Genomic DNA, 26,352 nt, shown 5'->3' with positions numbered 1-26,352 from the left:
GCCCTGCATGCTGTAGCCCCACAAGTCCCAGGCAGCTGGCCTGGGTTAGGCGCCGGTGTCTGATTGCAGTGTAGACAGGCTTCTTCTTGAATGGGTCAGGGGAAAAGAGAGAAGCTAGGGAGAAAGAACAACCTGTGATACATGCTTAGAGACCAGAGTCTAGGTTCTGTGACTTGTGGTCTGTCAAAAGGGTCAAGAAGAAAAAGAAAAACTGGAGAGAAAAGCTGTGCTCTCTAGAAATGCAAGTTCTCACTTTTATGTTGTAACTGGCCCAAAAGGATACCTGTGTAGACTGTGGACTTTGGAGTCTACAGTTGTGGAGTTTAAGACTAGCTAAGATATGCATGTCATTTTTAAAATCTAATTTTCTCTTTTCTTGCTAAACTTTGCTTTTAATGAAACCAAATGAGTCTTACATGTTTTTGGGGACAAAATGGACTAGGTTACATTTCTGAAGGGAAACAGCTTCCTGACTTCTAGTGAGAGACAATTGGGAGAAAACTGAACCTATCATGGAGCACTTGGTTGAGATACTATCCTAAGAAGTACTTCCTGGACAATGGGTGCAGTCAGCAGAGGCACAAGGAAATCCTGCTGACTATAACATTTGGCAGGAGCAGGAGACCAAAAGCAAATATTTTTATAATTATAGCTTTAGAATCCTATAATTCAGGATTCAAGAGGCAATGTATGCACTTCAGAGTTCTAAATTACGTACAGTGACTGCTGTATCCCTGTAACTGCAGGCTGGGGACAACACAGTTCAGCGGTAGGTTTTTTAACTTGTGAATTCAAACAACAAGCAAATTCTCTCCATTTGGCAAGAAAGACAAAAGCAAAAGCAACCTCTGGGTTGGAGCTCATTTAAAAAAAAATTATGGATATTTATATGCACATTAGATGTAGCTCTTGAGCTCACTGCAATTTGCTAATGCAGCCCCCAGTGTGTGTTTTGGTGTTACTGCTAAAATTTGTTCTTCCATCTAGAAACTAAATAACTAATACTAAGAAACTACAGAAACTTTCTGTGGAAACAATGTTTCTTTGTGTGGCTCAGGGAGTTGTCTGATTTGTAGCCAAAGAACCAGGATTTGGCTCAAACGAAATATTGCATCTCTTAAATTCTATTTACTTCATTGTTTTCTTTCTAGTGGTTGTGCTGGGGCTGCTGGACTAACTCACTAATGTTCCGGGACCTTAGTCAGAGTGGAACTGAAACATTCCAAAACTGTTAGGACATATTTCAGAAGCTGTCATAACTAAAAGAGAAGAGTAACAGCCCTCCTGTGTACAATACTATAATCCCTCCTGGCCAGAGACACCAAAATCCTTTTACCTGTAAAGGATTAAGAAGCTCAGGTAACCTGGCTGACACCTGACCCAAAGGACCAATAAGGGGACAAGATACTTTCAAATCTTGGTGGGGGGAAGGCTTTTGTTAGTGCTCTTTGTTTTGGGGGTTGTTCGCTCTTGGGACTAAGAGGGACCAGACATCAATCCATGCTCTCCAAATCTTTCTGAACAAGTCTCTCTCATATTTCAAACTTGTAAGTAACAGCCAGGCAAGGCATGTTAGTTTTATCTTTGTTTTCTCAACTTGTAAATGTTCCTTTTGCTAGAGTGTTCATCTCTGTTTGCTGTACTTTGAACCTAAGGCTAGAGGGGGTTCCTCTGGGCTCTTTAAGTTTGATTACCCTGTAAAGTTATTTTCCATCCTGATTTTACAGAGATGATTTTTACCTTTCTTTCTTTAATTAAAAGCCTTCTTTTTAAGAACCTGATTGATTTTTCCTTGTTTTAAGATCCAAGGGGTTGGATCTGAACTCACCAGGAACTGGTGGGGGAAAGGAGGGGGGAAGGGGGGATGGTTAAATTCTCCTTGTGTTAAGATCCAAGGGTTTGGATCGGTGTTCAACAGGAAATTGGTGAAGAAGTCTCTCAAGGCTACCCAGGGAAGGGAATTAGCACTTGGGAGTGGTGGCAGCAAAACCAGATCTAAGCTGGTAGTTAAGCTTAGAAGTTTTCATGCAGGCCCCCACATCTGTACCCTAAAGTTCAGAGTGGGGAAGGAGCCTTGACAGAAGCTTTCCTGTAAATAATGCAAATCAGTATTGACTGTTTAATTCATAACCATTTTGGGGTGGAAAATGGATCCTTCCAATCATGCTTTGTATTATAGGAGAGAGGTATCTGGCACCTAAGTACAGTTAGATTCTCCCACTCAGATATATTTCTCTGGTCTGACAAGAATTAAAGTGAAAAAGGATAAATTGAAGATGAATATCAGAAAGCTTTACTTCTTCAAAGCTGCCCTGGGATCTTTAATTACTGTTGTGACGGGTTCCCCCTGGGGTGCCTCCTGGAACTGGGGTACCACTGAGCCCTCTGACCCACCAGCCTGGGCTCCCTCTCACACTGTGCTGCTGTGACAAGCTACAGACATGCTTCCGGTCTTACACTTCCATCAGCATCCACACAGATAGGGACACACCCAGCTGCAGTTACATGCAGGCTCTCTGACCAGCCACTGCATGTGAACCAACAATAGGGAGGCTACAGCCAAAATCACTCCCAGCTTTCCAGCCTAGGACCCCAGAGCAGTATTGTCCTGCCCTGGTCCAAACCCCAACCTGTATAAATTTATTATCCAGTTCACCTCCCCCCCAATGTGGAGAGGAATATACAACAGCCCCTCTGAGCTAAGATTACCACACACTTCACACCAAAATCACTGATTCGGATAAAGCAAAAACAAGTTTATTAACTACAAAAGATATATTTTAAGTGATTATAAGTGATAGCAAACAGATCAAAGCAGATTACCTAGTAAATAAACAAAAACGCAAGATAAACTTAATATACTAGATTGCTAATTCATATCCAATCTGATTTTCACCCTAATTGATGGTACAGGCAGGCTACAGATTTTTAAGGGGCAAGGTGCACTTGCTTTTCAGCTTAGAATCCCCAGGTCTTTTATACACAGGCTAGAAATCCCTTTAGCCTGGGTCCAGCATTTCCCCCAGTTCAGTCTTTGTTCCCCAGGAGTCTCCTTGTGTGGGAAGTGAAGAACAACAGATGATGTCACTCCCTGCCTTATATAGCTTTAGCATACGGCAGGAACCCTTTGTTTCAAAACTTGGTTCCCAGACTGGTTTATGGAAAAATACTGACATCCCAAGATGGAGTCCAGAATTATGTGGCCTGGTCATGTCCTTGCAGTGTTATAGCAGCCATTGCTTACAGACTGGCCAAAACGCCCATAGGAAGGTTAAACTATTCCACAGTTCATTGTCTTTGCTGATGGGCCATCAGCCACATCTGGCTTCTTCATTGTTGTACCTGAAAGGCTGGTTGTGGGTGTTTTCCAGAGTAAGCCCATTTGAGATACAGATCCCTAAGCAATATTCATAACTTCAGATACAAAAATGATACATTCATACAAATAAGATAATCATATTCAGCAAATCATAACTTTTTCAATGACACCTCATGACTTATCTTGTACAAAATGCATCATAATTATGCCATAATCCTATCATAATAATATCCCTGTGAAAATATGGGGTGCAGTGTTACAACTGTGATCCAGATCCTGAGCTGTGGTTAAGCTGTACTGGGCACAGCTCAGTGGCGGGGGGTGGGAGCTGAGTGCAAAGGTCCTTTTAAGCACTTATAAGCACCTTTGAGCCCCCCACCCCTAATCCTGGGGCTGTCCAGCAACAGGAAGGGACAACATTCATCTGAAATATCGAATATGTCTTTTCCACCTCTAATTTTTAGATATATCAAGAGGGTTCATCATGCTGAAGAACCAATTCACCATCAATCCAGGCTTGTCAGGGAAATTTTCAGATTTTCATAAGTCTTTGTATCTAAGCTACATGTTATCACCTCCTCACTCTTCCCTTTATCTACGTAAGGTTCTTTCCAGAGTCACACATACCAGCTCCATTTACAATTTACAAGTTATATTTTCGAAAGAGTGGACTGACTATGCACTACGGGTTAAATCCACTCACTATGCACAGAGCTCAGGTAAACATTCTTTGTGCAGGGAACTACACGGGACTTGGGGGGAAAGAATCTACTCCCCCTCTATGGGGTAGGGTGGGGGGCATGCAGCCTCTCTCACAGCCATGTGCCATGGCCTAGAATACTTGCTGCAGCCCTAGCAGGTCACTCTCCCTTGAATGCTCCTTTACAATATATGCTAACTACTTATGCTAAAAAAATCTCTTTTACCTTGCATTTTGCTGTGATGCTGGGAGTACCTTTCCCAGCTGTGAGGAAGAGCTCTGTGTGCACAGATGCCAATTTTCTTCTTTCTGGGGGGTGCTCCACCCCTGTTCTGCCCTGAGGCCTCACCCTCCTCCTGCCTCTTCCCAACCCTCCCCCCAGTGCCTCCTGCCCACTGGTGCCACCAAACAGCTTTTTGGTGGGGCCCGCCGAGCAGCTGATCGCTGGGTGGCTGGTGGGTGCTGAGTCCTGGAGCACCCATGGAGTTAGTGCCTATGTCTGTGGATCAAAAGCTTGTTTCTCTCACCAACAGAAGCTGGTCCAATAAAAGATATTATATCACCCACCTTAACTCTCTAATATCCTGGGACCAACACGGCTACAACTACACTGCATACCTCTTTGCTGTGTGGCAATTAGCTCTGCATAGCCATGGACCTTCTATTGGATTGCTCCATTCCCAGTCTACTCCCAATCTTAGGGCTTGTGTATACACCTCTACCCCGATATAATGCGACCTGATATAACACAAATTTGGATATAACGCGGTAAAGCAGTGTTCCGGGGCGGCGGGGCTGCGCAATCCGGTGGATCAAAGCAAGTTCGATATAACGCGGTTTCACCTATAACCCGGTAAGATTTTTTGGCTCCCGAGGACAGCGTTATATCAGGGTAGAGGTGTACTACAGATTATGTCAGCATAATTTATGTCATTCAGGGGTGTGAATAAGTATCCCCCTCCCCCAAGCAACGTAAGTTACACTGACCTAAGTGCCAGTGTGGACAGTGCTACCTCAGCAGAGCTTCTCCCACTGATGCTATCACCTCTGGCAGAGGTGGTTTTATTATGCCAACGGGAAAGCTCTCTCATGTTGGCACAGAGCATCTAGAAGCAGGGGCGGATTAGCCACTGGGCCAACATGGCCCATGCCGGTGGCCCTGGCCAATTGGGGGCACCTCTGCACCCCAACCCGCTCTGCCCACCTGGCACTTCTGCCAGGGAGTGAGGTCAGGGCACGGGGTCTTGTCCCGCTCCCTGGCAGAAGCGCCAGGCTGGCTGAGCAAGCCCCTGCACCCCGACCCCACTCCCTGACAGAAGCGCCGGGTGGGCAGAGCAGGTTGGGGCGCAGGCATGCCAATTTTTCCACCCCCCCAATTGGCCGGGTGCCCTGGGCATGGGCCACGATGGCTAATCCACCACTGCTTCTAGTGTACGTTAGTCCTTCCTTACGTCCTGAAATATGCTAGTGTGGAAAGGGAGCAGGAATCCAGATGGGGGAGAGGTGCTAGAAGGGACTACCTGAGGGGCAGCAGCATCGGGAAATATTCTGGAGTGCTGGATCCAGGTGGATAACATACAGAGCTGGGCTGGCAGGAGCTCTGATGCCCATAACATGGGAGCAGGGTGCCTTACAGTGCCAGCTCTGGATGAGAGCCAGCATGGCTGGAAAAGGGAGCCGACCCCATAGGGTGCGGGGTCTCCCCGCAAGACGCCTGTGCACTGACTGGGTAAAACAGGGCCACCCCGACCACAGCGGCTGGTTCCCACTGGAGTCTGTTTCCGGAGCGCGGCACAAGGCTCCCCGGGGCTGGGCAGAGAGTAATTTTCCAGCGCGCCGGGGGAGGGAAGCAGCTGCCCGAGGGGTGGGGACGCTGACGGCTGAGAGCCCAGCCCCTGCAATCCCCCTGCGCGGGCGCGCTGGGGCTGGGCGGAGGGGAGGCGTCATTGCGGGCAGGCTGCCCCTGCAAACACCTCCCTGCCACGTCATTGCCGGGAAGTGGAGACCAGCTGCGGCCGCTAGTGCTGCTGCCTGCTCGCCGGCTACTCCACGGGCCCGGGGGCTGGAGCGCGCCGGGGGACCCGATCCACGCACAGCAGCGCCTGTCTCGCCGCCCCCCACCCCTGTAAGTGCAGCCTGGGCCGGCCGGGCGGGCACGCTGCTCCGCGCCGCAGCCGCCCCCTCCCTAGCCCCCGGCCTCCGCTCCGAAAGCGAAACTGAAAGTCAGCGCGCAGTGTGATGGCAGCCGGGAGCCGGTGGGGTGGGCTCTGCCGGTGCTGGCAGACCGGGCAGGTGCCTGCAGCGCGTGCCCCGTCTGGTTTGGGTTCCCTTAAAGAGCTGGGTCTTCATGGGCCAGGCAGCGGTTAAGACCAGGGAAGGATGCGAGCGCAAATTCCAAGCTGGCTTCTTAAGGGCGGGTTGTAAAGGCGCATGCACACCAGGGACTGGGTGTGATGCTGTCGCTCTGAAAAACACCTCTTGGTTATTGACCGTACACGGAACACACGGTGGTAAATAATCACAGTCACCAAGGTTTTAAAGAGTAGGTATAAAGAGATTTTGGTGGCTTGTAAAGTGCAAAGGATGAATATAAACAAATAACACAAGTATGTAGGGACAAAATTAGAAAGGCCAAGACACAAAATGAGATTAAACTAGCTAGAGACGTAAAGGGTAACAAGAAAACATTCTACAAATACATTAGAAGCAAGAGGAAGACCAAGGACAGGGTAGGTTCATTACTCAATGAGGGGGAAAAAACAATAACAGAAAATGTGGAAATGGCAGAGGTGCTTAATGATTTCTTTGTTTCGTTTTTCACCAAGAAGGCTGGTGGTGATTGGACGTCTAACATAATGAATGCCAGTGAAAATGAGGTAGGATCAGAGGCTAAATTAGGGAAAGAACAAGCTAAAAATTACTTGGACAAGTTAGATGTCTTCAAGTCACCAGGGCCTGATTAAATGCATCCTAGAATACTCAAGGAGCTGACTGAGGAGATATTTGAGCCATTAGCGTTTATCTTTGAAAAGTCATGGAAGATGGGAGAGATTCCAGAAGACTGGAAAAGGACAAATATAGTGCCAAATCTATAAAAAGGGAAATAAAGACAACCCAGGGAATTACAGACCAGTCAGCTTGACTTTTGTACCCAGAAAGATAATGAGCAAATTATTAAGCAACCAATTTGCAAACATCTAGAAGATAATAAGGTGATAAGTAACAGTCAGCATGGATTTGTCAAGAACAAATCATGTCAAACCAACCTGATAGCTTTCTTTAACAGGGTAACAAGCCTTGTGGATAGGAGGGCAGCGGTAGATGTGGTATATCTTGACTTTAGTAAGGCTTTTGATACTGTCTCGCATGACCGTCTCATAAACAAACTAGGGAAATACAACCTAGATGGAGCTGCTATAAGGTGAGTGCAAAACTGGTTGGAAAACTGTTCAGAGAGAGTAGTTATCAGTGGTTCACAGTCATGCTGGAAGGGCATAATGAGTGGGGTCCCACAGGGATCAGTTCTGGGTCCAGTTCTGTTCAATATCTTCATCAATGATTTAGATAATGGCATACAGAGTACGCTTCAAATTTGTGGATGATACCAAGCAGGGAGGGGTTGCAAGTGCTTTGGAGGATAGGATTAAAATTCAAAATGATCTGGACAAACTGGAGAAATGGTCTGAAGTAAATAGCATGAAATTCAATAAGGACAAGTGCAAAGTACTCCACTTAGGAAGGAACACTCAGTTGCACACATGCAAAATGGGAAATGCCTAGGAAGGAGTACTGTGGAAAGGGATCTGGGGGGTCATAGTGGACCACAAACTAAATATGAGTCAACAGTGTAAAACTGTTGCAAAAAAAGCGATCATTCTGGGATGTATTAGCAGGAGCCTTGTAAGCAAGACACAAGAAGTAATTCTTCCGCTCTACTCTGTGCTGATTAGGCCTCAACTGGAGTATTGTGCCAGGTTTGGGCGCCACATTTCAGGAAAGATGTGGAGAAATTGGAGAAAGTCCAGAGAAGAGCAGCAAAAATGATTAAAGGTCTGGAAAACATGAACTGTGAGGGAAGATTGAAAAAACTGGGTTTGTTTAGTCTGGAAAAGAGAAGACTGAGAGGGGACATGATAAATGTTCAAGTACATAAAAGGTTGTTACAAGGAGGAGGGAGAAAAATTGTTCTACTTAACCACTGAGGATAGGACAAGAAGCAATGGGCTTAAATTGCAGCCAGGGAGGTTTAGGTTGGACATTAGGAAAAGTTAAGTGCTGGAATAAATTGCCTAGGGAGGTTGTGGAATCTCCATCATTGGAGATTTTTAAGAACAGGTTAGACAAACACATGTCAGGAATGGTCTAGATAATTAGTCCTGCCATGAGTGCAGGGGACTGGACTAGATGACCTCTCAAGATCCCTACCAGTTCTCTGATTCTATGATTAGGAAAAACTTCCTAACTGTCAAGGTGATTAAGCACTGGAATAAATTGCCTAGGGAGGTTGTGGAATCTCCATCATTGGAGATTTTTAAGAGTGGGTTAGACAAACACCTGTCAGGGATGGTCTAGATCAATGGTGGGCAGCCTGTGGGCTGCACGTGGCCAGTCAGAGTAATCCCATGGCAGGCCGCAAGACAGTTTATTTACATTGACCGTCTGCAGACACAGCTGCCCGCAGCTCCCAGTGGCCATGGGTCACCGTTCCTGGCCAATGGCAGCTGCAGGAAGCGGCGCGAGCCACAGGGACATGCTGGCCGCCACTTTCCACAGCTACCATTGGCCGTGAATGGCGAAACACGCCTGCGGGCGGTCAATGTAAACGCTGTCTCGCGGCCCACCAGCAGATTACCCTGACAGGCCACGGGTTGCCCACCGCTGGTCTAGATAATTCTTAGTCCTGCCATGACTGTAGGGGAATGGACTAGATGACCTCTCGAGGTCCCTTCCAGTCCTATGATTCTATGATTTGGTATGTTACATATAGCAGATTTTTATGTGGATAATATTATTACTGTTATTTCTTTTGAATGGCACTCAAAGTGTTCTAGGTGCTTTCCAAGCAGAAGCAGTGGTGCTAACTTGTGATTTTATCGCAAGGCTTACAGAAGTTTTACTGTAAGCCCCACCTCCTAGAGACAAGTGAATGTGTGAGAATTGCAGCTTTCATTAAAATAAAACCAGAAAAAGCTGTGCAACTTTCTAGCCCTCCTGGTTGCAGAGAAAAGCTTAAAAATGTAACCCAAGTATGCTTGAAAGCTTGGAAACCAGAAATCACATAAAACTAACCCTTTTTTGGGAAAAAATCTGATAACATTTTAAACCTGCCTCATGATTATTTGGAACACTTGGGGTTGGCAATACTGCAGAAGGGAAGGTGTGGTCGTGACACAACAAGATAAACACATAAAAATGAACACCACCCTGATCCTGCTAATGCACTACTTGCATGTAATTAAGCAAGTGCATACAATATTTGAAAGCTAAGGGGACAACTCTGAAAACATTTGTAGCCCCCGCCCTGCCCTGCCCTGACATCACATGTGCACAAGTGGATCCTTGCTCTTATATGGAACTTCACTACCTCCAGAATAAACTTTTTCCAGTGTGTTCATTACTATGTTTATGAACATCCTCGTATTATTGTAATATTAAATATAATAGAACACTGGCCTTATAACTCATAATGAAGTATGTTCTTTTTATCTTTGTTTCTATTTTATGAAATAATAAACAATCTTTATACTGAAAAAAATCTAATTAGCTGTATATTTATATAGGATGCTATTATTCTGGTAAAATAATTATTTTTAAAATCATCATACTTTGTGTTATGTAGGGAAATAACCAAGAGATGGTTTTATTCATTGTCTCAGTTTCCTCATCTCTAACATAGTTAAGTGCTTTACTTCCCTCACAAGATTGTTGTGATTAGTTAGTTAACATTATTGTGAAAACAAGTCCTGCCATGATAACAAATTGTTTTCTCTAACATTGATTCTTTGATAATATGTACTATAATGTGATATGACATCAGCATCGGTGCCTGCATTCAATACAATCACAAGTATTGTGTGGAATGCTGATCCTAATTGGGGCATCTAGCTGCAATTGCAATACAAATAATACATACAAAAGGAAAGGCCGTTATCCATTTTTGTGCAAAAATTTCCAATTGACACTAATAAGAATTCTATTCATGGATCAGATTTCCAATATGAGCCTCAGTTAAGTTAGTTTGCAGTTTTATTGCATTAATATTAATTTCCTCAAGACTAAATCAAACTTCAGTGTAAGCATGAGATGTGCAGATTATTTCCATAAATCCCAGACCTGCAAAGATTTATGCACATGCTTAACTTTATGCAGTATGCTTAAAGTTAAACGCATGCTTAAGTGTTTGCCGTATCAAAGCCTTAAGTTGTGCACTGTAGAAATCTTGGCATGTCTTGCTCTCAGGTTATTATACTATCCTGTATATTCTACATGTTGTGAAAGTGGTGTATTGTTTCTATTTCCTCAGGGTTCAATGGATTTAACAAGTCAACCATGTTCCTTAAAAGATGACTCTATTGTAAGTATTTTCTGTTGTGCCATGCTGTAAGAATCTATTTGAAAAAGAGATCTCTAAATGGAGATGTTTAGCTGGTGCTGTAAGATATTTTTCAGTAATAAATAGGCATTCTTTTTTTCTGAACAGTTTCCAGTTATAGCCTGTATCTCCTTTCTCTCTCTTTTCCTTTCACACTTAAAAAAAAACAAACAAACAAACAAAAAAAACTAGACGGGACAAAGCACTGGAAAATATTTTGTAGGAAATATTTTGTGGAATATCCAGCTTGGCATGGAAACTGACTCGATTACCTAATAGGTCTTTTCTATGCCTAAATTTTATGATTCACATTCCAGTTTTACGTAATCTTAAGTGAAACAAGAGGGATTTTTCTGCAGATCTTTCTGGAATTTTTCTCTTTCAGAATATTGCAACCAGAAATAAAATGGAGCAAGAAGGGTTTTTCCTTCATTTCTGGTGCTCAGCCCAGCTACAAGTTTTCTCTGTATGTGAACTTCTGCATTCTAATTTTTAAATTCTGAAATACTTTTTGATCCTATTTTTCCCTCCCTATGTTATTCTTGGCAATCTAATCATCTAAGGTCCTGCTCCTGCAAAGACTTATACACCTATAACTAGGCTTGGAGGGATTAGAATTTTGTTGGTAAATGTCAATTTCACTGTTCGCACACAAAGTGACAAATTTCCATCAATAATAATTGAAATTTACAAATAGGCAAAGTAAGGAAAATGCTGCCCAAGTATTGATTTAAATTTTTGTATTAGGCTTGTTACAAATGGACTAGCGAAATGAATAGTAAAAACAAGTATGATTTGTTGATTGAAGGACATTTGCTTTGTATATTTTGATGTGATGATGACAAATTGTGGTTTAACAATTATAAAGCTTTAACTTTTTGAATCTCAACAGATGCTAACATTAAATAGTTATCTTACTCCCCCATAATTTCCCACAACTGTGAAAATTTAAATTGATAAAAATGCTTAAAAATAAACATTGATATTATCCATTGAAATTATTAAAAAAAAAAATCAAATTCTGCCAAGGCTATCTATATAACTTTATACACTGCGAGTAAACCCATTGACCACAGTTGACCACAACGATCTTAGTTCTTTTTGGAAGAACATGGGGCAGCATGCCTCCACGGTGTGTCAGAACTATTAGCCCTAGTTTGCAGTTAGATAATAGTTCCAATTAGGTCCCCGTGTTTAATGACCAAAATCCATTTTCTGAGATTTATATCCTTTCCAACCACAACAGTAGTTCAGTGATTTCTGTCTAACTGTCAAGACTTATTGAAGTGAAAGAGTAAAAATGAGAAACTCATTGGTATAGTGCATCTGTTATACTTCTGCATGAAAATACTGGGAATATCTAATTCAGCATGTCTCTATCAGATTTGCCTAATCAGCACTTTCTCCCCATCACCCATCTGGACTGGCAGAGTTACAGAGAAGCAGCAAAAGGCTCTCAGTCAAGAACTGGACCGTCATGTCACTGATTAACTAATAACTACAGTGGCAAAATGTTGCAACCAGTGCAAAGTGTTATTCTTTTCAGTTTACTAGTATAGTGTGAACACTGCTGATATGATTTGTATAGATAACGATTTAACAAGTGAATGTAGTCTCTCTAGCGTGACATATCTTGTGATATTATAGAGTGAAAAAATAGTACTGTGCATTTTCTTGTCTTTCTAGAATCTGAAAGTTACTGACCATTCTGGCACACAGATAGATGAGATTGACAATCTTAAAGAAGAACTAGAAAAATGGAAGGTGCGTATGAACTGTACAGCTCTTAGGTTTCCACTGAAGTCAGCAGCAGCAGCGTGCATGTGTCCAAAAGAAAAAAATTGCCCAAAGATTGCTTTTAAACCGACTTTACAATGTTTTGTTTGCTCTAATGAAAATATACTAAAGTACTTGTTGTTTTCAATGTCAAGGAAAGGCTGGAAAAAGCTGAAAAACAAAAAGCTGAGCTCCTTCTTTTGAAACTAAGTGTTGATGAAAAGAGAGACCAGGCACGAGATGAGCTGAGAAAGCTAATGGATTTAGAAGAGGAGCAATATAAGGAGAGCATGATAAAAAAGGAAAACCAGGAGGTAATAAGAGAATTTACCCATGGCTATCAACATTTGGAGAAGAGCTGTAGAAGTGTTCCTTGTAGGTTGGAGTACTTTCCCCTTTCAATCCAAACAGTTCCCTCAGAGCTACATTTTGTAGGGCCAGAATATTTAGCACATAATTTTATAAAAAATTCAGAAGTTACACGATAAAAAAAATCAAAAAAATCTTGAAGTAATTATTTGAAAGAATGCAGGCAAAGCTAAGACTTTCTACATCACAGGTAAAAAGTGGTGGCTAGCAGAATTTACCTTCACCTGGTCCAAGGCTCCCACTGACAGCACAGAAAGTCCACATTGTGTTGAGTTGGATCATTCAATTGCTCTATCAAATTACATAAAGAACACTTTAAAACAAAACTTCCTAATAAAACTCCTCATAAAAGCTTAGAGCATCCAGGAAAGTTAGTCATTTCTACATAACTGTAGAGAGCTTGCAACCTGAGAAAGTTTGCAGCTAACATAGCTGCATAAAGACACAAAAGTTTACTTACTAAGGATGGCAGAGTTATCCTCTGCTTCCTTTTAGAATGAGTTGGTAATTGTCCTTGGGGTATGTAATCTAGACATTTGGAACATGAGTGATAGGCAGTGAACTCTTCCTAGACTGTCAGGGGCTGATGGTTGTGGCTTATCTGGGAGAGAGATTTGCAGTACAGTTTTAGATTTGACCTATGAGCTGTAGCTCAGAGGCTATCATCTCAGTATCCCAAGGTATTTTTAATAATGATTTTCACGTAGATGATGTTCAAGCCAATAAATGATGGATTTAATTTGTTTTGCTGGTACATTATTAATTTATAGAGAACTTCAGACATAGTAGAATGTAAGTAGCCAAATATATGAAATTCAAGCCCCTTGTCCTCGTGTTCATGGCTCTACACGGTTTGCCTCATTCTACATCTCTGTTGTTACTTCCCCCTTATGTTACTCACAGTTCTCTTACTTCACTGTGCCCTTTTTCTTTTTTCTACTCAGCTTTGTGCTTGTAACTTGTTGCTACACCTGGAATACCCTGTCCTCATCCTACAGGTGCTGTCTCTGTCCTCTTTCAGATCCCTCCTGAAAACCCTCTATTTCAAGCAATCCTTTCTTTCTCTTATCAATAATCTATATCCTCTCTGCATTGTCATCATTCTGTGTCTTGTCTTATCTTATTTGGAGCCTAATCCTGAAAACACTTTACATATTTGAGTAACTTTACATATGTACGTACTCCCAGCCAAAGTCAATGGGATTATTCATTGGTAAAGTCACTTAGATGCACAAGCGTTTGCAGAATCAGGCTCTAAACCCCAAATCCTCTGCTGTACTCATTCTGCTCTTTGGGATGTTCTCAGAGAGCTACTGTGGCGCTCTGATCATGGATTCATAGATTTTAAAGTCAGAAGGCACCATTATGATCACCTAGTCTGACCTGCACAACACCGGGGGCATAGACTCTTACCGTGTAATTTCTACATCAAACCATAACTTCTGTTTTCACCATCCCCGGTGGATATTAGAGCAGTCTGGGAACTGATGTAAATGCCATGAGCTGATAATGGTGCTAAAGGAGCCACCCACTAGTTCAGGATAACTGGAGCTCATCACTTCTGCCATGTCTCCTTTCTAATCCTGATGTGTTCCCTATGCAGGGCACCACAAGACAGCTAGCATGGGAGCTGGTTACATTGGCTGTATACCCACTCAGGATTCCCCTACACCTAGGAAATCCCGAGCTGTGGAAATGCAGCTGGTTTCTGCTTCTCTTTTACCTCTTGAGTGGCATAAAGGGAGTGGAGTGGGAGGGGGCCAGGAACTGGCCCTCAGTTTGTAAACTCTTCAGGACAGGGAATATAGATTATCTAGGACCCCATCCTGCACATGAATAATTTAATGCACACAATTAATTTCATTGAACTAAACGAGGCTGTTCACATGTATAAATCCCTCTTGTGTATATGAAAGTTCTGGGCCTAACTGTGTAAAGTGCAGTGTAAGTTTATGGTGGTATGTAAATGTTTCAGAAATCTTACTTTTCTTATTTAAGTTGAATGGAGCTGTTCCTTGGACAGCAAATTTACCTATTGGATAGTAATTTGTACCATTGCTTTAATCTATCTCATAATTGTTCATGCCATTGATGGTTGTGTGGTTGGTTATTTTTAGCAAAAGATTAAAAACGGAAATTCATTTTCCAATTTCTAGTGCCTAGTACTTTTTACTGAGATCCAGAATTTGACTCTTCTACATATTATGCATTATATATATATTTGTAATCTGCAGAGAAATCTTACTGTAGTAAAGCAACAAAATATTGAGCTGCAGAGGGAGATTCAGAAGCTCAAAGATGACCTTGCAGCAAAGAGTTCAAAGCTTTCACAGGATTTTCGGGTAACTGCTATTTGAAATATTTACAATATAGCTTTCAAATGGACACATTTTACTTCTGAATTTCTACACTCTACGGGCCAGATCATCAATTTTGTAAATCTGTGTAGCTCCATTGACTTCAGTATGAAATTCAGCTATTGCTTTCCTTCTCATTCTCTTATCTGGCAAAGTTAATAAATGCACTTGACAGTGAGGGGAAAAATGGAAATATGAAACTGGGAGATACAAGAAAGATCAGGACATGTTTTAATGGAAAAAATTGAAAGAAAAAAGTGCATAACAGGTTCATGAGTTCATATTTTATATCTCTGTCAGAAAGGGGAGTCAAAAGAAAAGGGACTTGTCCATTACCGAACCCCCCCCCCCCCCCATGATTGTCAATTTAGTTTTCCGAAATTGCATGTAGCCTAATTTTGTTCTCACTTGTAGCATGCAAATCATTTGAAGTCAATGGAGTTATATTGGTATAATATGGGTGAGTTCAGAATCAGAACTCTCTTTTGGCTACACTGCTGCAAATGTCATGAAGCACTGTAACATTCATGTTTATTTTACTAAGTTAATAACGTGCAAGGCAATTTTAGCAGGCCTCCTATTACCAAAGAGCTACAGTCAATGTAGCACAAACAGTAACCATAATCTGCTTTGTGATATCGGCTTATGCACAATGTTTTGTACTTCCTTTGGTGTTAAAAGTTCTACACATCAAAGCTCTGATCCTGCAGGTAGAATCCCTATTTACTTCAACTGGAGTTTTAGTACCTAAGGACAAGTTTGGGCTCAAAGTTTATTGGGGAGGAAAAGTAAAAGCGTACAGACCAAACTCCTTACGGGGACATAGGATCCAAGAGAGGTTGGGGAATCTCCATCACTGGAAGTTTGTAAGAACAGGATAGACACACACCTGTCAGGGATGGTCTAGGTTTACTTGGTCCTGCTTCAGTCCAGTTACATCAGTGGTGAATTCAGCCCTACTATATATTAGCCTTAAAAAAATTACTGCAGAGTGAGGCAAGATGCATACTGTACATTTTTTCAGTTGCTTAATAAATGATTTAAACTTTGTCATTTCCTGTCTTGGTTCTACAATATTAGATTAAAAGAGAGATACCGAAAAAGAAAATGAAGTTTACTAGGATGGAAAATACTGAGAGTGACGACACATTTTTGAATACTTGCTGCCTTTTTCACATAGCTGCAAAAATTCCATTCAGATTGCAGCAAAGACAAGCTCTTCTCACTTTTGAAGCGGAGGATGGTATGGTCCATATTTTAAATATAACTATTAATGTATTTCACGTCAACAGCAAGGGATATGGGGTTAAACAACAATTTATTTGATCACCAGGAGGGCTAACTAGCCTGGGTTTCCAGGGCTGGAGGGGGAACCTGCTTACAGTGAGTAAGAGCACCAGAATCTGGCTCTCAGCCTTAATGCAAACATTTTCATGGTATCACAAATAAAGTTGAAGACAGTATTGAGACAATCAGTTAATAACTCCCACTTTCTCTACACTCAGAGCTCAATTCTGCACTCACTCAGATGAGTGCACAGAGTTAGACAACTGCACCTTGTGAGAGGAGAATTTTGCCAACTATGTCAGCATCAGCTCTAGTCCAATTAAACTCAGCTGACAGGTGTTCACAGAATACCAGCAGTCGACCCTCCGTTACATAGATCCTACCTCACAGAGGGATGAGGTCTGATCTATAGCCCATGGAGATCAATGCAAGTCTTTCTGCAGACTTCAGTGGGCTTTGGATCAGTCAATGTTATCTTTCACAACATTAATGTACAGACTTATAGTCAATATTAGTAAATCCTTGCCAATTGATATAGGGCAGTTTTCCCTACATCAGCCTCTTCCAGACACAGCTGTACCCCATTAAAATGCAGGCAACCAGAGCCTGCAGTGGAGTTGGAGGTTGGAACTTAGTTGATCCAGATTGAAATTAAACACAATAGTTTGTTTGCAAACTAGTAAATAAAATTTCACATAAAGCAAGAGCCTGCCTTATTTCTCAATTAACTCTCAGCTGAAATCAAAATGTTTCTTATTGGTAGCGATTTAGCCATAATATTGTATATAGGGATAGCATCTTTCATACTGATGATCCTAAAATACTTTACTAGTGATGCACATTGCATACAGTGGTGAGATTTTAAAAAGCTATTTAAACACCTAACGAAGCAGATAGGCACCTCACTCCCATTTATTTCACTTTTGGTGATGCAAAAGAGATTTTTGGCTCAGGGCACTAGGGAATACTTTTCATTAGTGTAAAGCCGTCTGAAAATCTTCTTAATTTCCCTTGCAGTTGCCCAGAAACTGATAAGAAGAGGTAAGCATACTGTGAGCCTGGATAATGAAAAGATAGAGTTGAAAGCAATGCCGGTTACACTAGAAACAGGAGTCAAATTTGAGGTAATTGACAAGTCAATATGAAAATTTTTGAGATACTTCAAGAATATGTACTTTTGTTTTCAAAAACTATCGAACAGGTACTGTAGCACATAAAGAAAATAAAGTATATTTTTTGTTAGCTCCATGTAACAATTTCTGGAGAGAAGATCAATGTTTCTGAAGTACCACATCTACCAATACCCGATGAGTGGATCAGAGACAAAATAGAACTGAATTTCTACAAATCCAAACAAGGAGGAGGAGAAGTAAAGGATGTGAGATATGACAGAAGGTCTCGCACAGCCATTATTTCATTCCTCAAACCTGGAGGTATTTTATATGACATCGTTTTAGCTAAAGTTACAGGGCCTGATTCTGCACTCATCTGTATTGTTTTTACCCTGATGGACCTGCACGGACTTCAGCTGAATTATTCCTTATTTATTCCACTGTAAATGAGAAGAGACTCAGGCCCATAGTTCTTTAAACACAGCTGTGTTTAATCACATTCCTTTTGGATCAAATATGAATTCATACACAGCTTGTAAGCTTTGATATTTCCCCCCTCACATTACAGTATTCAAAACTTCTTCTGCCTTTGCGTTACTGGACTTCATTTTACAGGAAAGAGAAAAGTGGAAAAATATACTTGTCATGTCATGCCATTGAAAGTTACCCAGATTCTCAGCTGGTGTCAATGTGTGAAACTCCACTAAAATCAGTGGATCTGCATTAATTTACATCAGCTGTAGATTTGGTCCATAAACTTTAGTGGACAATTAATTAACATCTGTTTTGTCATAAAAGTCAATTACAATTTTGAAATAGTAAACTTTACAAAATTGTATTTAGTTTCTAACTATATACTAAAAGGATTGGTCTTGTTTCTGATGTGCTTACAAAATACACCTTAGATAGCATTAATTTTATTTTCCACTTTTGAATTTTTTGTTCTAGTTGCTGACAACTGTGTGAGATGTACAAAGCATCCTTTCTGCATAAATGAAAAGCGCTTTATGCTTTCTGTTTCCCCAAGCATAGAAAAGCACTTGGAAAAATTTCAGGTAAATTAATCTTATTGACACTACATCCTAAAACAGCAAACAATCTGTGCTCTGGGAGGGTGGATTGTGATCAGAATCTTCCCCTCAGGTCACGGAATGGCAGGAAAACTGCTGTATTCTCAGAGCAGCTGTTTCTGCCTCATTTTAGGTGGGTGTATACAAGAGCTTGCTGGTGAATTCACATTGCTGTAGATCTACCAACCTGGCCCTAGGCTCCTCTGGGACACAGGAGCTGTGAGCTTTACAGATTGTGGGGAGTGTTCACTCCTTGCAGAGAGTCCCCCATAGCCTGTTCCTCTGTTGATGATCTTATGACCTACAATATGAGGGTTGTAATTCACTCAGAAATTATACACAAATGATTTTTTGATCATGTGTCACAGCAGTAACCAGTGTTGGGTCTGTGCTACAGTCAGGGCAGAGATAGGGTTCCATCAGGTGTTTTATGGCTTAATTGTTCTCATTTAAGTTACACACAATTGATGAATCGGTGTCCATATCATAAAAGCACCACTAAATCTAGCATTAATTTAATCCCTCATTACCTGTGCTGTGGCTAATGGGTATATTATACCAACATTCCCAATCAAACTAAAAGCACCCAAAAAGGTTTTACAAACGGTAAATCCTCTCTGCAAAACCCCACAGTTCATGTATATCAGTGGATTCTCAGTAAGCTGTTTTTCTCTGCATAAAGTTTTATCCATCTACCTATGAGGTTAGAAATGATTTCTCTGTTCCCATATTTGTAATATGCACTCCAGTGTGTATTGGCCCACTTTGGCCCAGATGCAAATATCCAGGATTGTTTGACTCTATAGAATTCAAACCTCCCACTGATTTTAGTACTAGACCAACACCATAGTAGAAATCCTAAAATGAAAGGCAAGCTTGTAGCGATATCTTCACAGTGACATTTTTAACTGTGCAACCTATCAATTCCTGAAACTGAACATACAATGTGTGTTTTCCTCCTTACCAGATATTTTCTGGGATTTCCAAGAGGACCATGCTGCTGTCAGGAATCCAAGAGGTTGAGGAGGATGAGGAGAGCATGCAGGACATGATTGAAATTCATTTTCAGAAGCCTAGCAATGGCGGCGGGGAAATCGAGAACATCAAATATGTAGCAACAGGAACCAAACTAGCCTATTTTGAGGAAGACACTGAGAATGTGGCATGAAGCGTTACAGCTGGGACTTTCAGTTTGCCCAGTGTGACACAGTATAATGGAAAAATGTTGCAGACTTTTAGTCTTTTTAATATCTGTGCTTTTTAATCTTCAAAATTTACACTTGAAAAGAAGAACTGCCTGCCTTTCCTTCCTTTCATCTGCATGACGCCAAGACTCTTAGGGAATGTCTACACAGCCGTTAAACACCTGCGACTGGCTTGGATCAACTGACTCAAGCTCAGGGGGCTTGGGCTGCAAGGCTGTAAAATTGCGATGTAGATGTTCAGGTTCAGGCTGGAGCCCAGGCTCTGGGACCCCGCAAGGTGGGAGGGTCCCAGAGCCTGAACATCTACACTGCAATTTTAAAGCCCCCCAGCCCTGAGTCAGCTGACCCAGCCTAGCCTCAAGTATTTAACTGCTGTGTAGACATGCCTTTATGGTCTTGAGAGCACAGCTATGTGAAACCCACTGGTTCTGGCTTGTAGAACTTTACAAGGAATCTCTACAACAAATATTACACAAAGCCAAGATCTCAGTGCAAAGCTCACCTGAAACCTTAGAGTTTGCTTAATGTATGCTAGTCCACCAAACCCCTAAATCCCTCACCAATACCTGAAACTTGATCAAGGTTGCTTTCTGCAAATCAGATCTGAGTTTCGCATGGCTAACAAAACCCAAAACTTGATAGATTTTTTCCTAGTTGAGGCTTTGTTAGGAAAGCTTTACATAACTGCTCAAAAGTGACTTCAATGTATATGCTTTTTTAAAGTGGCTCTCCTTCATACAGTGTATAGCCCAATAGGACTTCAATCCTGATCAGATCTTTTGGTGCTACCACAATACAAGCAACTGATGATAATTCTGTAATTTTATAAGATTCTATCATCAAATTAGCTACAGAATGTCAATAATGAAGGAAGTGATGTGTAGTTTTTCAAATGTGCTTATGATCAGAAGTGGAATGTTAAAAAATGGCACCAGTTTACTCATCATATTGACATCTGATGGGCTAAATTGTGCCTTTAAGGAACAACTCAGAGTGGGTAGCAAATGGCATGGAGGTAATCTTACTCCTGAGGCAATTCTGTGTGACTGTATATGCTCAGAATTTTATTTTTCCCCACAGTAAATACATTCTGCCCCTGAAGTGCTACAGTTCTGCCTTTCGCTCACCAGAGGCTACTGTGGCGCCAGAACAGCCAACAGCATGAATGCAGCATTTCTGGGGCAGAATATATTTTCTGTGGGGAAAAAAAAGTTCTGTGCGCATGCAGTGGCACAGAATTCCCCCAGGAGTAGAAGTTCATCACAGCACCTGGCCCATGGAGCCAGGTTAGGCAGAGTGGGGCACACAGGGCTGCTGGGGGATCACAGACTGGGGTTCAGAATGGCTAGTGGGGAGGACAGACTGGGGGGGGGGTGCTAGTGGGCTCCAGAGCTAGGGGGTGACAGCATTGAGCCAGGGGTTGAATGGGAGTGGGGGTGCATAGCCACATGGGGACGGGGGCTGCAGGGACCCATCAGGATGGAGGGATGCGGGGACAGGGGCAGATGTGCCTGATTGAATGGGAGAGGCTTGTGATCAGCCAGAGTCTGCATGGGGGAGGCTCCCTAACAATCCTACCCCCTCCCCCGCCAAAAAAAAAACTCCCACCCACACCCAACAACCCTCCAGGTTCACTCCAGGCTCCTTTCCTCTCCCTCAGCTCCTCCGTTACTCCTGAAACTCCCAAGCTTTTGCACTGCTTCTGATGGGTGCAGGAAACACAGTTCTGTATTGTAATTTAAATGAATTACTCAAAATTCTGTATTAATATGCCTAGTAAGGAATCTATTTGTCCAAAAAAAATATTACCAGAATCTTTTTTGTTTGTTTGTATTGTTACAGACATTCTTACTGACATATTTTGAAATAAATTACCAAAATAATTGAAACTGGTATTCTATTGTATTATTTTGACAAATAAAATATGAAGAATTTTTCCAAATTTTAAAATATTGTGTGCAGAATTTTTAATTGTTTGGCACAGAATTCCCCCAGGAGTATAATCTCCACTGCTATTGGCAGGTTGATACCTCTTCTGGGGCCTGATCCAACACCTACTGAACTCTTTAGTGAGTTAATATGAGGTCTCTCTCTAGGAAGGATGTATTATTTATGAGAGGTCTTTTTCTTGACTATTTGCATCTACAGATACACTATTCCTCTGTTATACCCGTTATTTTGTCTCATTTAAACACATACAGATACTAGCTAAGAACTCAGGTGTTTCTTAAAACTATGTAAAACAGATTATTATTTTGTAACCGTACTGGAGCAACCATCTGGTTACAAACACCTTGTTTGAGGATTTTATTTTGTGTAATCACGGCCAGAGCCCTCTTTCTGAGGGCAGCAGTAAATGGATGGAGATGGACAATTGGAAAAGGGGCATATGGAAGGCTGCACAGATTTCATTCGTGTCCCTTGAACCAGGGACAAAAGGCAGAATTTATTGTCTTCATTCACATCTTAAATTATATTAAAAGTTCTTTGAACTGAATTGGGCTTGCAAAGGGAGGGAGTCTCCTCTCTTCCCAAGGGGGGGGGGATTTCTTGCCTCTCTGCCTTTTTCCTTCTCCACCCTTGTGGGGCTGGAATGATTTGGCAGTCTGTCATATGGCAGCAGAAAACCTCTAATGTCACTTAACATGGAGGGAGGGGTTCATGTGCATATCATTTATTTTCATGATATAAAAGACATTACTGCACAAAAGGGATTTTGTATTATACCTTATGTAGGAAGACATTGAAAAATATACATCAGACATTGATTGTAGTTATATACAAAAAGTCAGATTTAGATTACACAGCCTTAACAAATGACTTTTTGTTTTCTATATACAACCATGTATTTTGTTGTTCAAGTACTGTCAAAGTTGGTTTTGTTTTCCTTCTGCTTAGAACAAAGAAAGTAAATGTATGGTGTTACAGCTCCTCTAACTGTTTGATGTGTGGAAAAAGCTTACATTGATTACACTAAATAACAAACATGAAATGCATAATAAATAAAGGCATGTGAAACTATGGAATGAATGGGAGAATTGTGTACTTAGCAATTAGCTTTAAAAATGTCTTGATATTTTGAGCAGACGCTCTAAACTGCACAGAGAAAAAAAAAAAGTGCATGAAGATCAACAGCATAAACCCTATCATTGAAAAGCATTGAGATGTAAAACCTGAAGAATGAAGGTTTTAATGGAAATTCTGACAAAAGTTTAACCATAGCAGGACTAGTGAAAAGTTGCAGATAAAAGTAACGAAGTAAAATCAAGAAGAGTTTTTAAGTAATACATTTTAAGAACCAGGTAGTATTTGTGAATTTCTCAATCTATTGGATTATCCAGTTTAAAAGTGCAAAGTAGTGATTTTATATAAAGGACAACTGGAGATCAGTTTCAAACAAAAAATAAGACCTTTTTCAGAAACAGTAATTTTTTATATTTCTTTCAATTATGTGCTATTACCACCCCTAATATTAAATAATGGTTAGATAATAAATTAAATACAGCCTTAGTAAACATCTCAGTAATAAATCTTTGTTACTAAATGTCCTCATTATATGTCAGAATATTTAAGAGGGAGAAGAAGAGTTAGAAGCTCTCTTCTGTAGGCAGAAATACACTAGACAGGCCACACAAACAAAATTCCTCCTGGGAGAAACATGCTAGAGTGGTAGTTCCTCACCTGAGGGGAGTGTGTTGCATGCAAGCAGCTGTCAGCAATGGGGGCTTTAGCGGGGAGCAAAGCCTGCAGTCCAAAACCACCATATGACCTGGCCCTGCAGTATGGCCCAGTGGGTCAGGGTGGGGAGGCTCCTAACACTTTTGCCTTCTTGCTTACCTATACCGGGACCAGCCATGGTTCAGCTCATAGGAAGCTAATGCAGCAGGAATAAATTAACAGCTTTCTTCTGTGCCATTGAAACCAATGGGAGAAATTAGAGAACAATTTAATGGAAAGGGTTTCCCATCTATCCTACAGTGGTATCTAGGAATATGTTGTAGGTAGTGCTAATTCAGGCCTTATTAGCTGCAACTGTTTGAATTCCATTGGCAAGGAGCATTCTTGCTGAGAAGATTCCTTTTCTGATCCATTTAGGAAAGGTGTGTCATCACTGAGAGGGGTCAGAAACAGAACATATATTTAGTTTTTGGAGACAATCTAAATGATGTGATGGGGACTAAGTAATTCAGTGATGGACATCTTATAAATGTCTGTAATAATAATTAGATAAGATTAGGTAGCCACAGAATGGCTGTGCATTCTTCCTATCCACTTATAATCTCATGAAATTGTTATTCTCCAGTGGAAGTTTAAAAATCCTAACATTTCCTCATAGACTATGCTGCTAGGATGCAGCTGGCACCATGATCTAAACTTCAGCTTTGAAATTTCAAGACACCCTACACTATCAGAAGTTCAGATCCCAATTTCCAACAGGATTAATGCAGATTTGACAGGGTAGTTCCCTCAGTTTGCACTTGTGTGGGTGGGTGGGTTTTGGATGATACTGTGATTCTAGGGTTTGGGTTAAACCTGGTTGAAGCTGGTGGATGTAATCATAAAAATAAAGATAAGAAACTCAAGCTCCTTGTGGAAAAAAATATTGAAATAATAAAGTTGCTTTCCAAAACACAGGCCATGCTATGCAGGACCAGTGAGAAAATGGCCTCCTGGGAGTAGGGGGTTTGGGTGGGTATTGCTTTGCTCAGTTTGAACTGTGTGTGTGGAGACACAGCCTGTAGAAACATTACAGCACATCAACAAGGGAGTGAGGAAGCACCAGATGCAGAGAAGCACTGTGACCTTGATCCTGAGAAAAAGCTCAGCAAGAAAGAGCTGAGAGAGAGCTTGGGGCTAAGTGCTGAATGGAAAGGGACTTGGAACTGTGAGGAAAGAAACCACCTCCTGCTGTGTTCAGGGAAACAAGAATTTGTGTATTTCTTGTAAATAAACAGAAATACCTGACTCCATGGTCAGTTTCTCCTAATGGGAACAACCCATGACCCCCCAAACTGGCTAACTGCTCTGGTCAAAAGGGGTAACAATACCTTCAAACCTTGATTCCACACTGCTGTACATGAACACTAAGGATCCCATGGCACTTGTCAGATTTGCCACATTCCTCACAGTAATGCTGTTTGCTAGTAGATTGCCAACTGTCTGTTCTGAGGTGGCTGCCTTTCAGTGGTGTTCTATGTATGCATCTATATATACATGACATTCTGTGTTTATAACCTCGGTACAATGTTATGGAACTAAAGTTGCTCCAATGTAAAAATCAAACACTATTGCTTGTTACCTTTTTTATTTTACTGCAGTAAAACTGAGAAGAGAACTGAACAGGAGAGGCACCCTAACCTTCCTGTTTCGGTGTCATCCATGCCATAAAAACAGAACCAATACATATACTGTTTTCCTTTAATTTAAAAAAAGAAAACCACAGCAGAACTAGATAATTGATATCACAAATGAAAAATAACTATAAAATGAGGACAATTATTTCTCCTTTCCGTTGTAAGGGGCTTTGAGAGCTATGGATGAAAAGCATTATATACGAGCTATGAAGTATTCTAATTATTTCTTTAGAAAATTGTTTTATCATTCTGCACTGCAAAGGAGCTGCGAGGAGGAATCATCGATAAGAAATCTGATGTGTGATTGCCAAAGGTCTTGCCACTCTGGAAGCACTTAATATCTCTCTGTGTGAGGCTTTACCATAGCACCCAGCACTACAGTGTCTAAGGGCTTGTCTACACAGGGAAGCTACTGCAAAATAAACTAGGATGTGAATTTAAAACCCAAATAAGTGGATTAAGCTAAACCACAGAACGGTATTCTTAGTGTAAAACAGGAGTGTCCACACAGGGAGCTCATGCAGAATAGCTGTTGAGGAATCACTAATTCAGGCTATTTCCCCATGCAGACAAGCCCTGAGCACTGAAGATTCCATTCTAAGAAGCTGCAGCAAACCATGCCAAGGAAGAAGGAAAGATGTGGGGATGCAATAACTCATTGCAGAGTCTTCATTCTAATTTTCTTCAAGTTCACACTTTAGGGGAAAAAAGACAATTTAAAATCAAGTCTTAAAAAGAGTCTTTGCTACTTGCATAATTTAAGTCTAGTAATAATTCTACAGCACCCAGACAAGGCACTGACAATCCTCACTGGGGACTCAAGGGGCCTGATTCACCACTTTCTTTTTCTTGCCCCATAAAAGGGACAGCACAATGCCATTACATGCCCACCCATCGGACGTCAGAGTACTTCTGGCCTCCTGCACTTCCACATGACAGATGAACGATACCCACAGTCTGTATCTCTGCCATTCAGTTCAGTCTCATTTGATTTATACGTTATTTTATGCCCAACTGGTTTAACGTGCCTGCCTTGCCTCCTGATGTCACCACATTCATCTTGGATTATTCCTTCCTGTCTCTTCCCTGTACCCATCCTCACCCCACTCACTCCCTATCGCCTCCCCCTCCTACTTAGCATCCTGAATTTAGTTTCATAGCTTTATTTGTGGATAGATCCATCTAGATAAGCAAAAATGCATGTAGGACTA

At 41.5% G+C, this 26,352-nt stretch overlaps 1 protein-coding gene across 1 annotated transcript; it reads left to right on the top strand.

Moving 5' to 3' along the window:
* The first annotated feature begins 6,012 nt into the window (after positions 1 to 6,012).
* Positions 6,013 to 19,818, top strand: NMI (N-myc and STAT interactor). The gene is made up of 10 exons (XM_065413680.1): positions 6,013 to 6,144; positions 10,543 to 10,593; positions 12,298 to 12,375; positions 12,543 to 12,701; positions 14,991 to 15,098; positions 16,194 to 16,356; positions 17,418 to 17,524; positions 17,644 to 17,833; positions 18,461 to 18,567; positions 19,550 to 19,818. Exons 2-10 carry the CDS (start codon positions 10,549 to 10,551, stop codon positions 19,748 to 19,750), a joined length of 1,158 nt encoding a protein of 385 aa, XP_065269752.1. The 5' UTR covers positions 6,013 to 6,144; positions 10,543 to 10,548; the 3' UTR covers positions 19,751 to 19,818.
* The last annotated feature ends 6,534 nt before the right edge of the window (positions 19,819 to 26,352 follow it).

This window comes from Emys orbicularis, chromosome 11 (assembly GCF_028017835.1).
Source record: "Emys orbicularis isolate rEmyOrb1 chromosome 11, rEmyOrb1.hap1, whole genome shotgun sequence".
Taxonomy (NCBI): Eukaryota; Metazoa; Chordata; order Testudines; family Emydidae; genus Emys; species Emys orbicularis.
This window is presented reverse-complemented; position numbering and strand designations above follow the sequence as displayed.

Coding starts and splice junctions, on each gene's coding strand:
- NMI (XM_065413680.1), top strand. CDS start 10,549: ATGGATTTAACAAGTCAACCATGTTCCTTAAAAGATGACTCTATT. Junction 17,834..18,460: donor TTCATTCCTCAAACCTGGAG/GTATTTTATATG, acceptor TTTTTGTTCTAG/TTGCTGACAACTGTGTGAGA. Junction 18,568..19,549: donor AGCACTTGGAAAAATTTCAG/GTAAATTAATCT, acceptor CCTCCTTACCAG/ATATTTTCTGGGATTTCCAA.